The sequence below is a fragment of the Struthio camelus genome, chromosome 2 (genome assembly GCF_040807025.1).
Source record: "Struthio camelus isolate bStrCam1 chromosome 2, bStrCam1.hap1, whole genome shotgun sequence".
Lineage (NCBI taxonomy): Eukaryota > Metazoa > Chordata > Aves > Struthioniformes > Struthionidae > Struthio > Struthio camelus.
In genome coordinates, this window is record NC_090943.1 from 80,123,958 (window position 1) to 80,140,755 (window position 16,798).

The window sequence follows — 16,798 nt, forward strand, 5'->3', positions numbered from 1 at the left end:
AGACCAAGGGAAAAAAAGTTGCCTAACTGTAAATGCCTCATTCCGTGGTACACAAAGAACAAAGTTGTACTGGTTGATTTGTCATACCTGGACATGGTTGTGTGTTGCAGAGTGCTTCTTCAGTGTGGAGCCCAAGGCAAATATCTCCTCCATATGCTGGAGCAGGGTTTGTGCAGGAGCGAGTTCTCATGTAATGCCCTCCTCCACAAGTTGCGGAGCACTTTGACCAAGATGACCAACAAGACCAGCCTCCATCAACTGGAAAGACACAAAACATTGCATTGCTGCAGGCTGATGTGTAGAAAGGGGACATAATACAGTCTGCCCTTTCCCATATTCTCTGGATATAATTCATAGCATTTTTAGGTCCCACCTAACAGAGGCCTAGGAATTGAATCACTCCACCTAAGTAAATTTACATCTTTATAAAGCCATTGGTATACTAGGAAGCCTAACAATGTTACTCATCTGTATAATATACCTTCAGAGGGAAAGCGTAATAGTTTTAATGTCCAAAAATCTTTTCCTTTTTTTTCCTCCTTCATGAGGAAACAAAACACGAAAGTTTATTTAGCAGAATTGTAATAAGCCCAAAGTAAACTTCCGGTCATGAAATAAAATTTAACCCAATAACATAAAAAGAGAGGCTGAGGAAATCTGATTTTCTTTCCTAAGCCCAGGTGGGATGCCTTGGCTCTACAATCCATTTCAGTCAATCCATCAAAGTTGTAGGGTTTGATGGGCCAATACAATATTACAATCTTAACTCATCTCTAGTTACAGCAGAATGATGCCAGTTCAAAAAAGCAATAGAAAAATGACAAAAAGGAGTTGCCATTTTAAGCCTCAAACACTGCTTGTTGAAGAAATACCAAGATTTTGTTTTCCCTCGTATTTACTGATTCAGGTAAGCCTGTTTTGCAGTCTGGGGTCTGAGTGTTCACCTCTGCAACTTAGGCTGGATTTTAGAGGAGTCCGATTTGTCGGACAGCTTTTGATACTTGGCCAACAGATAGGCTTCTAATGAGAGTTTGCCTCATTGCCTGCACCTGAACCAGCTCCTTTGCAGCCTCTCTCTGTTCTTGGAGCTACTGCTGCAGGTTGTATTTCTGGTATTTAAAGGCCATATTGCAGCCCATCTGCCAAAGGCTTCCTATATGCAGACACAAGACCAAGTCAGATTTACTTCTCTCAGATACAGAATTCCCCCTGCAAAGAATCTCAGTAGTTTCATTTGCTTTCATTAAAAAAAAAAAAAAGACTTTCAAAATACTCAAATCCTACAGAAAAAGAATTTCTTTTCAAATCTCTGTTTAAAGTGGTATCACTTGCTCTTTCAATACTTAAATAAAAAAGTAATTGGCCACGTCTACAATTTATTAAAAGTAATGCAGAGTGCATAATTAAACTGACACCAGCACATTAGACCCAAAGAAAAATAAAAGCAATTGGAGAGTCAGGTTCTTTTTTTTCCTAACCACAGAGCTCCAAATTGGTCACAATTCTTGGCTTTTTTCTCCTGTAAGTCACACCAGCAGCGTGCATTTTACAATGCAAACCAGACACTCATTACTGTCTGCTCTTAAAAATAGGAAGGAAATACACATTCGCTGTACACAATTTTAACAGTGCACTCACTTAGGACATTCCTTGTGAGACTTTACTTCATGATTCATTGAAACAACTGATTGCCATTGAAATATCTGAAATATGCATATAGCAGTCCTCAATGACTCCTTTTTATCTTTTCTATTCTAATAACCAAACAGCATTTCAGGGATTAAATGTTTCCATTGGTTTTCTGAAGAGCTATTCCTAAGTTACCTCTTACAAACAAAAAGGAGGTTCCAAATCTGAAAAAAAAAAGATAACTTACAAAGAAAGTATACATGCAGTATTTGCATTACAATTCTCTCTCAGACAGAGGCATTGTAAAACATTAACAAATATCCATTTTATTTTGGTGGCACTGTATATCACAAATGCACCTGGTGAGTCAAACAGAATAATTTACAATTACAATCTAAGGAAAGATTGTAATTGCTAGAAAATGAGCTAGGAGAAGGTGATTGTTTTGATGTTAAAATCTATATGTGCATTTATGCAAGTAATTTCAGATACAGCACATCCCCACATTCTCATGTGCTAATCAAACAGGTAGCTCATTAGTGCATACCTAAGGCTATTAGTTAACTAATCCTGCAAGTGAAGTTGTCGAATGTATGACATTTTATTTTCTGCAGTTTTTACAACATTATCCTGCAAATCAATAAACCAGTTGGCATACAGTTCGCATTTTCTTGCTGAGAACAATAATTGTAAAAACTGTAATAAGTAACATATCTGGCTTCTGAAAAGTGTGATTGGACAGAACAGATTTGCAGAATTTAGTGCTATATTCAAAGGATCTAAATTTAAATACTGAGGAATTAAATGACTGCTACATTTTTCCAGGATATATTCATTTAAAACTCAGCTGAATCATCATAGATTTATGAGTTTTACACCACCCATCATATATAATACTGCATCTCGGTACAGTGCCTGACTTGTTCCCTTATTCATATAGCCACTGGAAAGAAATATCATGACTTTTTGCCTGAGAAGACTCTATCAATGTAGCATTACAGGAGCTCATACCTAAGAAAGTCACAAGTTATTTGTCTTCAATGCAGGTAAAATATACTGTGTAATTTTATAACATCTTCAAGACATGGTATCTTTTATCCAGAATTTTTTTTTTTTGCAATGATGTCAAATAAAAGCATAAGCTGTTATGTAGCTATTCATTTCATGAGATCTCAGATCTTCACCTTCCCAAATGATACCCTACCAGCTCAAATGAATAATCAGAAGTATTTCTGCGACAGTGTATATACACCTTCATGAACCAGAATGACAGCCTAAGGTTGCCTAGATAGAGATAACGTGTCTTGTTCGTTGTAATGGAGACTGTGACCTCCAACACTTTCTACTCATTTATCAATGGACTTATTTTTAATGGTAAGAATTACAAGCATGCATGCATTTCATACTGACATCTGCCTTCTATCTACAGGTAATCAAGAACATAGAGACCTAAAATTCTTGATGCCACATAACGTCCCACAGCTAGAGGTATCATGGCTACACTGCAAGCCTTTGGATGCAAAGGGAGAAGTGGGGCAGTGAGAAGATGGGAAAGGATAGACATGATGTAATAAAGACTGTTAGACTTAATCATAGTTGAGCCAGATGGTGCAATTATAACAGTTTTTCTTACTGACTGTTTAGTGACAGACTGCCATCCTAAATCTCTAGGCCTCTCAAAGACTAACATAAGCTAAAAAAAGCTAAAGATTAATAGCTTTTATTTGACCTCAGAACTTTTTTTCCCAGCAATGGAGGATGATAAAGCATCATCACGGTTAAATATGATCAAAGAAGTGGGTATTTTACGCTTGCGTTTTTGCAAGACCTAAACAGACCTCTGGGGTGCCCTTCAGCTTTCTTTAAAGTTGCTTAGTGACACAGCACCATATGTTTGGGGTTTTTTTCTCCCTTTGTCATGGAGTCCTTAATGTTATTTCTGCTTCTTATAGGAAGAAAAATAAAGAGTGGCAAGGAAAGTTGCAGTCACTACAATTGTTTACATACCAGTTGGGTCAAGCTGTTGGACAAAAGAAACTAGCTAAGGCAGTTCCACAATGAGCGATACAAAGAGTCGGTAAGTTCTCTGGCAATTACAGAGGTGGGTCCCTTTTGGAAGAAGGCCTCTCCAGCAAGCAGGCTGCTCTCAAACAATGCTTTTCCTTTACAGTGTCTTCCTAAGCAAGCCAATTTTTGCCTGCTGGCTGTTATCCTGGTTAATAAATATTTATGCACAAGAATGAAAAAAAAATCGTGGGGAAGAGAATGTTTTGGGAGAAACGGCACATAGGAACAAGATCTCTTGGGGACATGATAAAACAACCACACTACTGGAGAATTGCCAAGGGACTATTAAGTTAACTGGATACTCTGCTACGCAGTTTAGGCTTTACAAGAAAGTGGAAGGAAACATGGGCAGACATACTGATCTCCCTTGCTTTCAGGAAAGCACGGATAAGACTGAAGGCTTTTTCATATACTGTCCTGTCTCATTTCAAATGTGAACATCCATTAAAAATTCTTCTTCCTTTTTTTTGGTATGTACTTTTAGGTTTATAACTTTTCATGTTCACCTTTTTGAAAGTGTAGCAAAAGAGAATAAATAATACTGAGAGAGCTCAGAGTCTTTTCTCTTTGCAAGAAAGAGTACAAATAGAGGGGCAGTAGTCCTTCACATTCCCAGGGGCTGAGCAAAAGTAAAATCTGGGGGCAATTGGAGGCTGGGCAGCCTACAGACCTAATAGAGTGCACTGGCCTTCCAGACACCCTGAGATCATCCCATTCCACACCTACTGCTCTTTCTTGTTCCTGTGGGATATCGCTGCATATTTTTCACGGTGGGAAAGAGCAATTTTTACATCAAAGTTTGAAAGTCCTTCTGTGATGCTACAGTTAACTTTTATTCACAAAAGTAATGCTGGATGTTACAGACGAGTCAATTCAGTGCACTGCAGAAACACAGAAGGCCAAGTAACGCTTCTAATGATCGCGGGACAAGAATAGCAAAGGATCAAACTAGGCTTAAGCCTGTAACTGAGGCACCTAAGTCAGCTGGAGTCAAAGGAGAAGCAACAGGCACTTCCAAAGGGCAGTTCAGCTCTCTGTCTTCACTGGCTACACAAGAAGCCTAGAGAGATCAATGTATGGGGAGTGATGGGCTTCAAGAGCCTCAGAGATAAGCTTTTTTGCCACTGGAGTAATTTTTTCCCCTGATTTAGGAAGTTACTGCAGGATAAGTTTTCTCCATTTCTTTATATATACTCTACTCCTGTTTCCTGTGGCCAAGTATGACTGCAAGGAAAAAAAAAATGGAACAAAAAATAGTAAGAGTAATAAAGAAAAAAATCAGCAAGCAATAACTGCCTTTAAGAGTTGCATAAATAACTTAAATAGTCTTTCAGGGAGTTTTGTGATATCTGAAACTCCCTTTATTGTTATTAGCACATTTACCAATATGTGGATGCCTGCAGCTAACTTATTCAGTTTTTCTCAGCCAAAATGTCATAAACAAAACCAAACTAAAACTATTGTAATAAAAATTTGCAACTGGTGAAAGCCTCAAATGAAGTATCAGAATTTAAAATCAAAGATAGAAATTGTCCTTTTCCTCTGACCCACCGGTACCTCTGAGAAGAGGAAATAGAAACTCCCTCAAACAGGTAAAATGATGATCGTGTAGATGTGCTTTAAACTCCTAATTAAGGTACTTCAGTAAGTGCCTTTATGTGCAAAAGAATAAAAGAGAAGGCTTACTAAAGAATTAAAAAGAACACAAGTCTTTCAGTTAGTAAGTTACTGGGGTTTTTTGTTTCTTTAATTAACAGAACTTACCATTCAAACAATACTTTCTTCATCATGTATTTCCTATCATAATGGAAATATGCCCCAAATTGACTCACTATTCAGATGAAAAGCACAACAGAACCTTTCTATAGCTGATTACAATCCCTTTCTTCTCGTATTGACCACACACTACGAACAAAAAAGAAAGGGGGGTGAACGTTCACAGATCTCCTCCTTAGTTACTGAGCCAGCTCAGTGTGTGCCAGCTCAGCTCAGCTCTATTCACCGTATCTCAGAATCATAAAAAAACAAAAGGAGTTGAGGCACAGGGCCAAAACGTTATCTGCTAGTGCAAGACAACAGTGTAAAAGCAAGTCATTCTTTTTACACTGAGTTGTACTGGCAGCTTAGTTTACATGAAAACAATGCCTACTGGCCATTAATCAGAGAAGGGCTGTATTCCAAATTTTAAGCCATATCTTAGCAGCTGACAAAGTAAAGAACGCACTCCTGCTAAAGTAAGAATATAAGTGAATATAAGGGTAGAATTCCTGAAAATTTCCTATTTTCCTGGAAGGTGTAGTAATATGTAGTGTTCTCAGATTCCTTTTGTTCTGCAAAGTTTCACTGATCTTATCAAAGCTCCTAGCCAGAAGAAGTAAGATTTTTTTTTTTTTTAATTACTGCAGGATCCCTCTTTTTAGAGAGGGACTGCTCTCTAGTAGATTGAAATAGGAGCTGAGACTCTTACGGCTCCTGTGGTGTAAAGTCCAGCTGTCTTTGCCCACAGATAGCTTCCCTAGATAACCTCCTTGTGCTTCATCTGAAACACCTCCAAGCAGAGGTGGTGGGACAAGAATGTGCATCCAGCCTCACGCAATACTCTGGTAACATCTGTCCCAGGGAAAGCCCTTTTGCCGTCACAGAGACCAGCTGGCACAGAACAGCATAGCCATACTGCCAAACTCTCCTACCCTTTGAAGCAGTTGGCCCCACGGAGACTGACTGCCAGGAACAGGCCCTGCCTCACACTAACTCCCAAACTATTTCTGCAGAATATTTGGGAGAGAACTAGTTAGTCCCAGCCAAAATTGTACGAGAGAGCACTCTAAAACTTGTTCAGTATAGACAAATCATATTCCCAGGCCTAGGTACAATTTCTGACAAATTTCTAGCACTGTTCAATTTATAATTATATATTCAGCCTTCAAATACAATGTATGAAAAATAATCTGCTCAGTGACTCCTACCAACCCACACTTCACTGGACCATTTACTTAGCTACAAGTAAGAAAGACTTTACTCTTTCTCTCTCCCCCTCTATGCTGAAGAAAGATTCAATAGTAGCTGCCAAAGTCAGGTTCTAGACAGCTTCGGTATTTTTTATAAGTTAGGTATCCTGTAGCACCTTTAACAATAAGTTATTGGCTATTAATATGCACATTAAAAACTAAGCTGCAAGGCACTTAACCAGACGCGACTCGTGTACCCTTGGTGATTGCTACACCGGCTTTTTCAGTGCGTCAGTCCTTCAGAGCACTCAGTATCTTCCGAGACTGCACAGAGCCCAACTTAAACGACTGAGAAGCATAAAGTCCTTTTGGACTTTCAGCAGGACTTAAGAACTGTTGAACGTATTTCTCCATCACTCATCTAGTGCACCAAGTCAAATCATAAGTGTTTGATCTCGTCTGATAACGGATGCAGCACCGCACATACGTGCAGTAAGCAGAACCGGGAGAGGAGCAGAACCTGAGCCTGCATTAACAGGAATGCTTCTTTACGGCTGCCATCGCACTCCTTCCTACCAACCCGAATAACTCCTACAGGCTAAAGGCTGGGCTATAACAAAGTACTTCTGTACAAGCAGGGAGCATGTGAAGCTGTGCTTATCCCAAGGAAGCTCAGATATGTCTTAAAAAGCATAAAATTCTTTTTTAACCCATTTTTATTTTCAGTACTACAGTCAGTACTTTAGGGCTGGGGTCAGATCACAAGTTCCTCACATTTCTTACCCTTATTCTGTCTAGACCTTGTTTACTCGCTTGAGCAAGAATTAATTGTGAACAGTCCCTGTTTTTATATCTATGCCAGCCATGGCAAGAAGGGCCTGAAATATTTACTCCTACTTAGTCGCTACAGTCTGCCCTACGTGAGGAAGGTATAGTCAATAGCCTGGTGAGGTCCACACCTAGACCAAGCTCTCTCATAAATGTCTACTTTTCACCCTGTCCTTGCTTGGTTTTATCAGTCACATTTATCAAAGCACAGAGTGAGGATGTATCAGTCCAGAGAAAACATGTTTGACACTGGATTTTACCGAACGTGGCCTCACTGTACAATGTGCAAGGTCTGTATGATTAAAGCCTAAAAGGGACATTTTAGAAACTCACTTGGAAAGCTAGAATAAGAATGACTTTCTATAGCGTTCCTGAATAAAAGCTCCTGGGAAACGAGACCCTAGTCACCTAGCAGAGTGGTTCACAAGAAGGTTGCAAAGTGGTCCAGGCACAGTTTCTTTTACTGGCTGCTCTCCTCTATGCCCCTGCTGTGGGGTCTGCCAGGTTTGTCCATGTAAGCCTGTACCAAAGGCTCTTCCCCCATGTCTTCACTTCTTAGTGAGGTCTTATGCTGAACTATAGATGTGGGAATCTGTCTCAGACTGTCTGCAATGCATGGATTTCAACCTAATAGATCTCAATTTCTAATCCACCCATTCAGCTTTCTGTGACTTTCATTAGAAAAGGAAAGATTTCACTGTCATTACTATGCCTCTCCAACAAAAACTTACTCCCTTTATACACATTTATGTTGAATTTCTGGATAAGCCTTATCCTGCAATCATTTTTTACTCTCCTATGTCTTAAAAACGAAAAAAATCAATCACATCTGCCACTTTCAATGTTTTCCCTTCAGATTTATCTGAGATCTGACTTGGGCCCTTATATTCACTTTAATTCCTGGCAAACAGTAGTTCTGTGGCTGAGGATATTTGCGATTTTTTGCAGGCTAGCATCATCTAAATACTTCATCCAAGCTGTATAGCTTTATTCAAATCAAATTTGCACCAAAAAGAAAAAAGAAACTTGTCTCTCAAGAAAGGTATTAAATATACTCGGTTTTGATTCAAAAACACCCACCACACTTTGTTCCAAGCTTTCTTGAAAAATATTTACAAAGCCAGAGACAGCTGAAAAGGGAATCAATTCAATACAGAGCACAACTTCAAGGTCTACCTTACAGTTTTGTGGGTTTTAGTTTAGGGTGTTGGCTCACTCAGGCAACATGGGTCTCCACATTAAACTTGTGCATACTGTGTCCTCCACTGTTTCAACAATTTCCTTCAGAGAACAAAGCAGTGTACTAGTTACAGAGATACCTCGTAAAAATACTTCTGGAAACCCTGTAACTTATTTTACAACTAACAAAAAAAAATCCAACACAGTATTTGATTTAAAAATCAATAGCAAGGGAGGAAAAACAAATCTGGACGCTTTTTAGAGATATAGTTTAGTTAATACAGTACGATAATAAAATTAGGCATTGTAAAGCTTGCAAGCAGAGCCGCCCTGTCAACAACTACTGTAGCTGCTTCAAAGGAAGCTGAACCCATTATCACATGGAGGGATTCTCTTAGCAAGGGAAGAAGGACCTGATAAGGACACGCTATACTCTAGCTAACTCTTCCTTGTGAGCCCAACCTTGCGGAGAGTCGCATATGTTAGTACAATGGTCTCTTTGACATGACACATTGCTGTCACCCTTCAAAAATTTTTATGGATTACAGTGCAGCCACATGAAGCAAAAGAGTTTATAATCTTATGTTCAAGAAAAGCAGGTGTGACGATCACACTAAGGTGTTATGATCACACTTTGGGAAATAATGAGTTACACATGCACTAGGGCTCTGCAAATATACAGAAGATTTGGGCCACAAATTTGTGATTCTCTGTCCATTGCTTCTTCACTTCCTCCCTTTCACCTGTCTCTCATACTGCTTGGTGTAGAGAACACAGTCAATAGTCACTCTACTGACCAAGACACATTATTTAGGTTCAGTTCAAGCCAAAAGTGTGCTTTTGAAGGAACTAAATCCTCCTGAAAGGGAAACGCTGCCTTCTGGACAGATTTACATTTTGGTTTCTGATGCAGAGAAAGGAAAGCAGCTGTCAAAGGGCTCACAAAGCTTAGGGAATGCACTGCAGTGATAAAATAGGGCAAAATACTTCTAAAAAAAATCAGTTTAAACTCACACTCATATAGATATGTATATGTGTGTTTGCATATTTACTACACTCACCATATAGATATGCGCGTGTGTGTGTGTGTGTGTGTGTGTGTGTATGTGTGTGTGTGTGTGTGTGTGTATTTATTACATGAACCCTTCAGGTTCATACTGAAATGCCAAAAGTCGAAGTCTTCAATAATAAAATATGCAGCACTGTTAATATGCAAACAATTAATGTGATTAAAGATGTATGAAAGCCTATTTTTTCATTATTTCCTGATACTGGAAAGAACTGAGTCTTTCCGTCGTTATTTTTCTCCTTCTCTACTGTTTCCAATGACTTTCTATGCCTTGACCTCTCCCCTCATATTCCAGCTGCACTTTCTTTTCCTCATGTGTTCTCTTATATCCTTCCCCTTTCTTTTGCTACAAAGCATTCTGCAAAGTTCAAAAGCCTTTGAACTTGCATATCTGTTTTAGGAAGGGTGAGAGGTGACTAGAACCATGATGTTTTTTTCCCCAAATGACTAAGATACAGCAATGATTTATAACCCCAAGCAGTTTCTTGAAAACATGTCTTTTACTTGCAGTCTTTTTTGTAGAATCATAAAACAACTGTCAGTGAAGGAGAAGCTCACGATTCCGAGAACAATCTTTACTTTGCAGCCTACCTGAGATACCAGCTATTTTGGTGTTCTGTCTGAACCTCATTTGCTGGACGCTTTACACTCAAAAGCTAGCATCAATTTAACTCAGCAGCCTCAGAAACCACTGTGATGAAAATGATATTTTGAGTGTAAATAGCAGCTCAGTCAGTTTTCTCATAATTTTTCTTTTCTCTCCTATGGGCTTATTTTTTTAAAGTTATATTTTTACAATCAACATTTCACGAGTGAAAGAAGAGATAACTATGTTTATATTGTTGTTGATAAACTGAGTGACATCAAGTTGGCATCTTGCCCAAATCCAATTATGTTATAAATGGAACTGGCTGTCAGGATTCCAGGGGATATGAACACGTTATTTAAGAAAAAGCCCTCTTGCTAGAGGCCAAACTACGTGATTTCTTGAAAAAGTAACAAAAAAGACATTTCCATATGATACTTAATCATTCATGTCTGAGATGAATACTAACCTTAAAGATGATGAAAACTAACCTTAAAGATATTTCTGCAACATAAAATATAATTGGTTTCACTGCTATAGGCAATTACGATGACTGTGTTGGCTAATACAGCACACGATCATTGAAATGTCTGTGTAGAGTTTTGGTGAGCTCAGCTGAATTGGGCTAACTTGTTTCCTTGGAACTGAAAGGGGCCAGCAAAATCAGTTACTTGAGCTGCAGTTTATTTAAAAAACCAAACAAACAGAATCCGAATCAAGCAACCAAGCAAACAGAACTATTGCAAGATCCAGCCTTGAAAACGATTTGTATTATTTTCATATCCTTCTCCCACTTCAGCTGACTCTTACCTGGACAAGGCAAAATGTTGCATTCTTGGTACTCCAGAGATGGGCCGAGGCAAGGAAGTCCCCCATACTTGGGCTCAGGATTGCTGCAGACCCGTTTGCGATTCCGTATACCTCGACTGCAGTCACGGCTGCACTGAGACCACGGAGACCACGGTGACCAGGCACCGTTAATAGTATGAGCAGAGTATCGTCCAGAACGCAAGAAATCTCCTGACAATCCTAAGGGAATAACGATTGAGAAAACAATACCGAATTAAAACAGTATCTCCCCCAAAACAATCTCCTCCTCGTCAAATTTATTCTTAGGCTTTTAATTGTAATAAGACAAGCAGCATCACATCCTTCAATCTCACAATCCAAACCCTAGTTTCAGCTCAAGAATCTCTGCTATAACGGCAATTTTATAACCACTTGCATAGAACTACAGCGAAGACTGGGATCCAGCTCCTTCACTGAAGTTCTACAGCTGCACTGGAATTAACGATGAATGAACTTTAGTCAATTTATGCCACCTGAGGACGATAAAAATTACCTCTCTCTTGCCCAGTAACTGTCATCCGTAGATCTCCAGATACATTACATAGATATTATTGCCTCTGGTTTAAAGAGTAAGAAACGGGCACAGAAAATAGGACTGAGCTGCCTGTGGTCATTCACGGAGCCAGTGACAGATGCAGAACCCTGCTGTGCTCTGTCCACCTGGTCATCCTGCCTCCACTATTCAGACTTTAGACAGTGTACAGCAATAACCCCACAGTGCCTAGGGAGACTGTCCTTTTGTAAAGAACAACGCTTTCCCAGTTTAAAATACATTTTTTTTCCACTGAGCCAAAGTGCTTCAAACTGCATATAAGCTATGAAAATGAAGCTTTCTGAGACACACAGGATAGTATACTTCCTAGTCAAAATGACCATCTGGGGGGGCGAAACATTATTTGTAAGCAAGTTTAGTACTGAGAAAAGACATCAGATTAAACAGTGATGGAGACTGAAGCCCACTATTTATCAATGGAAAGTGAACACACAGAATCTTGCTCACAGCATATGACCAATATGCCTTGATGTAGCCCCAGATGAAGTAGTTCTAATAATCTGCAGTTAAGTTGAGTATCTTGGTCATTCTCAAGCCTGGTCCTGTAGGGAAACAGATGTCCTCAATTATAGGATGCAGCACAACACCGAACTAATTCTCGAGCTGCAACATTATCTCTACACATCTGTGACACTATTGGGATTTCCTACTGTTGCCAAAGCAGTTCACCTTCACCGGGGTTATCATCACCACAAATTCTATGATAGATGAATCACTACCTGCTGCTTTTACTCCAAGCACTTATTTAATTAGTTTTGTTGAGAGAAGGTTCCATGAATGGTACTTAACACAGCAGAGGACATGGCTGCCTGCTTATGCTAGGGCTTCAGTATTGCGCATGTAAGGAGAGATGAAGTGTATCACCAACAGGGGAGAAATACTAAGGACTGGTTTTAGATTAAACTGTAGAACAAACTTTTGCTTTGAAGACTTGTTTTATGTTCTACCTACAAGCACAGGCACTGCGGGAGAGTCAAACAGAGCTGAAGAAATGGAAGACATACTGAACCATGTACCGAAAATAGCTACAAGTAATATGGCGAAGATACCGCCCAACAGGGGTCCTGGGTTCAAGTCAATACCAGCACAAGTACTCTGGATAAATAGAATGGAAGGAGCTCCTCATTTGTGGTGTCCAGCACTGAACAACTAAGCCCTTTGTCTACCAATGCTTATGGCACTAGTAATACTGTTTTAGCTCTACCTCTACTAACTACGTTCACAACCATCCCAAAGCAGATGAGTCCTTGGATATTTTTTTTTGGCATTTGATAAAAATTGGCAATATTGTAATGATAGTGCAGTGACACATAAATACTCCATAAGAAACTGTTGAGATTAAGGAGAAACTAGGAGAAGAGCAATATTAACATGACTATAAATGGGTGAAACCTGTCAGTGGATATAGTAGGTAACTATTTTCCTCCTGCTGAACTAGACTGCACATAGATATTATAAGCAGCAGCTCACGAAACATGGCACTGATTCAAATCCACAACGGGACAGACTGCAGAGAAACAGTCTAGGAATTATGATCATAGGTCTAATTTCTAGCTCTGTAAGAGCCTTTTTTGTGCAAGTTTGTGTAGTTTTGGTCACAGAAATGCCCGGTTTACACATGTAGTGAGCTGTGAGACCAAAAAAACCCAGTATTTTTTCAACATGAGAATTTCAAATCCTCGTATTTTAGCTATTAAATTATCAGCAGTGCAAACGCAAACCTGTTCTTAACCAGACTAGCTTGCCAGGTCTTCTCTGGATAAAACACTGCAGCATGCATCACTTTATACCGGTATTATAACGTTCTGAAGACACTTTGGCAGGATGGGGGAAGATTTTTCAGTGCTAAGGAAAATGTGTAACCTTATTTGTCACAATTACATTAGATTTCCTGCAATATGAAGCGGGGGCGGGAGGAGGGAGCGGGAAGGGAGATCTTCTGTGGGAAACCTCCGAGATATTTTAGCTCCAAAGCATCCAAAACAAGAGAACATTCTATCAAATCTTTTCAGTGTGTAGTCGGGTAGGCAATAAGTGTTCCCTTGTGTTTTCTTCTTTCTAAGGCATTAAAAATTTATTACAGGGAGCAGCTTTTCCACAGCTTTATAGTAATTTATATAGTGTTCATAGACAGGATTTTAGAATTTTTCTCTTTAGACAGAAATTGTAAATCATTAAAAATATCAAGATCAATTTGCATTCTGGCGATATAGTACCATATTTAAGTAAAATGAAATTGAAAAAAAAGTAGAACTGCGAAACTGTTGACCCAGTCAACTTTTAACAGGATTCTTACGAGAGGTACGGGGGATCTATCTCCTCTAGTAAAGAGGAGATTTACAGATCATTCAAGAATATTTTCCCATTGCTCCCGCATGCTCTTAGTTTCTACACCCAAAATCCTAGAGGTGATCACCCTTGCTGAAAGCATTCAAAAGTTACCTGCATCTTTCTATAAAAGGGGAGCACTGCGAACAGATGGATTCTAGATCTGTTTTCCAGATTACTCTGAAGATCTTTCCTGAGTATTATAACAATTTTCGCTGGGCCCCTGAAGATGTGGGGAGAGCAGCTAAGCCCGTGGCCTTTTCTTTCAGGTACACTGAAGAAAAAATAAGCCAGATGACTACTTTCAGAAGACAATAAGGCACAGAACGGCTACTTCACCTCTCTGAACACAGAACTCTAAATAGTACCTTTGGCAATGACGAAACTCACTCACTCTTAAGTATCCCATCAGTGCAGTCTTTGCATGCCTGTAAAAACTGTAAATATCTCCCTCACGAACATTGCAAAAAAGTGTGACCTGAATAAAGTGCTCGGATATAGGCATAACAGCAGACGCAATATAAAAGAGAGAGTATGACTAGGTAATAAGTCTAAGAGGAAAGATGATAACAATTGAAAATTAAAGTCATGAGACAGCATTCTGTAACAAGTCCCTTCAGTCTCAGGACCTTGTGCCTTTGAAGCATTTTCACTGCGTTACAAACAATTCAGATCATGCAGTCTTTCTTAAGGAAAAGTTGATCAATATACTATGCAGATAATATTTAATAAAGGCAAGCACCTAACAAGTTTTAAAATTAAAATACCGATACATTCACATGGTATTTTGAAACAACAATATGGGGTTTGAATCTTCAAGGTGAACTTGCCTAGCCTAATGCCAGCATGAGGACTACTCAATAAACCATGTGCCCACGGATGTATATATGCACACACAAAAATACGTATTTAGACCTATGCATGTATTCCAAATACATACTTCTATACACACACACACACACACACACACACACAGCAAGGACTCATAGTCTAATTATTACAGGTCTGCTTAAGCTGGACCTTCCCTTTCTTTCATCAGCCAGCTGCTGCATAGTAGGTTGTTAAGATATGGAAAATGGACCAAGAAAAAGAGTTATTAGTCCTTCACTTAAGAAGTCCTATTTATTAATTGAGGTGGCAAGGGTCATACAAAATTGACCAAAGGTTACACTGCAGAATGTCTTCAAGAAAAGCTCCTTTAGAAAGCAGGGTGCAAATACAGATGGCTATCCAGAACCAAGCCCTATCGGCAACACAGCTAATATCAAATTAGATAAGGTATAAATAAAAAAAGCATTGGAATCCTTCAGATAAAATACCATGAAACTATGAAAGGGACTCCTACTTTTCTCATTAAATTGCAGTATTCTTGGCTGGCCACTTCATACGTTTGTTTGAGATTGTGGCGGTCCCACATCTATCTCCAAGAACAGAAAATGGATTGTGCCAGCCAAAAGAAAATAACATTTAGCCTTCTGTGTATTGCCCTCAAGGTGAAAATATCTGACCAAAAGAGAATGCAAGGGACAGTGCCCTCAGCTTGGTAATAGCAAAAGTTTGCTAAAAGTACCATCCAAACTCTCGTTATTAAAACCTTATCCAAGGAAACACCAGTGAAATCTTGGGGGGGGGGGGGGGTTCAGTTACAGCACCTTGAATGAATTACCTAAGTATCTAGCTTGGGAAAATCTTTATCACAGCCGTGAATCCAAACTAGACCCAACCTTTATGCTAGGTCCATCATTTGAACATTTTAAACTAAATGGTTCCCAGAAAGCCTATGGCTTGACTTAAAGCCCTGTGAATGACTATAATGTATCATATGTGCTTTTAGTTTACTAATGAGCTTAATTTTGGTTGTTTAGAAATTTTACTCAATTAATAAATTGCTGCACACTGAGGCTAGAGAAAGGAATTTAACTGCTTAATCCCAGAAGAATTTTAAACAGGCAGCTGGGCTTCCCTAAAGCAAAACTTTCCACAAGTGAAAACAAGTACTGCAAAAGTTCAGTAAAACTATCACATGGATTTTATGCTCAAAAGAACCATTGATTTCTAAGACAGGAGGAGACAGAAGATATGAATGAACACCTACATGAAAGATTTTACTCTCAATTTAAGTGCTTACACTTCCTTCAGCGTGGGCAAAATTACACAGAAATTAGCCTAGCTTCACTGCCAACTTCCTTTTGCCAGTGTTTAGCAACAGCAAGTATGCATAATGGACAAAGTTTGTCTAAGCTACATAATTCTGATCTAGACTGAGAGGATTTGACAGTTTCTAAACTATTTTGTAATACTTCTTTGGTCAAATCAGAGGAGTCTTTTAATTCCACTAGAATATAACCTTGTTCGGAAATGTTAATGGGAAAGTCACCTGCCCTGACTAGTACAGGAGAAAAATCTGCCTTTGAAACAATAAGACTTGATTGATCTGATTCTTCTTAAAAACTGAAACATTCTCTGCTGAATTCTACTTTTGACACTTGGTGAAACAGCCTTCTTATGTGTCTTAATTTGGTTTAAAAGCTAGACTGCTAATAAGCTCTTATAATAATTCTCTGATCTAGTCTCTAGCTAAGGAATACAGCTCCAAATAAGAGAGAGGTAGCAGTGATATCTGATTAACTATATTACTTGACTGATTTATGCCTTATGTCCTCCTGTTCAAACATAACAAAATTCAATTAAACAAACAGTCTAGGTTTGTGACTATGAGCAAAAGATGATCTGGAGCCAAAATTTAAGTATCCTAAATCATT

The 16,798-nt window shown here is 38.9% G+C and overlaps 1 protein-coding gene across 31 annotated transcripts in view; it reads right to left on the reverse strand.

The window, feature by feature from the left end:
• SEMA5A (semaphorin 5A) overlaps window positions 1-16,798 on the reverse strand; it is a 315,141-nt gene that overhangs the window by 13,962 nt on the left and 284,381 nt on the right. For all 31 annotated transcript variants that reach the window (XM_068931379.1, XM_009665155.2, XM_068931382.1 and 28 more), the window contains 2 exons: window positions 11,117-11,335; window positions 88-258 (listed from right to left, as the gene is read on the reverse strand). In XM_068931379.1, coding sequence (XP_068787480.1) covers window positions 88-258; window positions 11,117-11,335 — 390 coding nt within the window. The remainder of the gene's footprint in view (window positions 1-87; window positions 259-11,116; window positions 11,336-16,798) is intronic.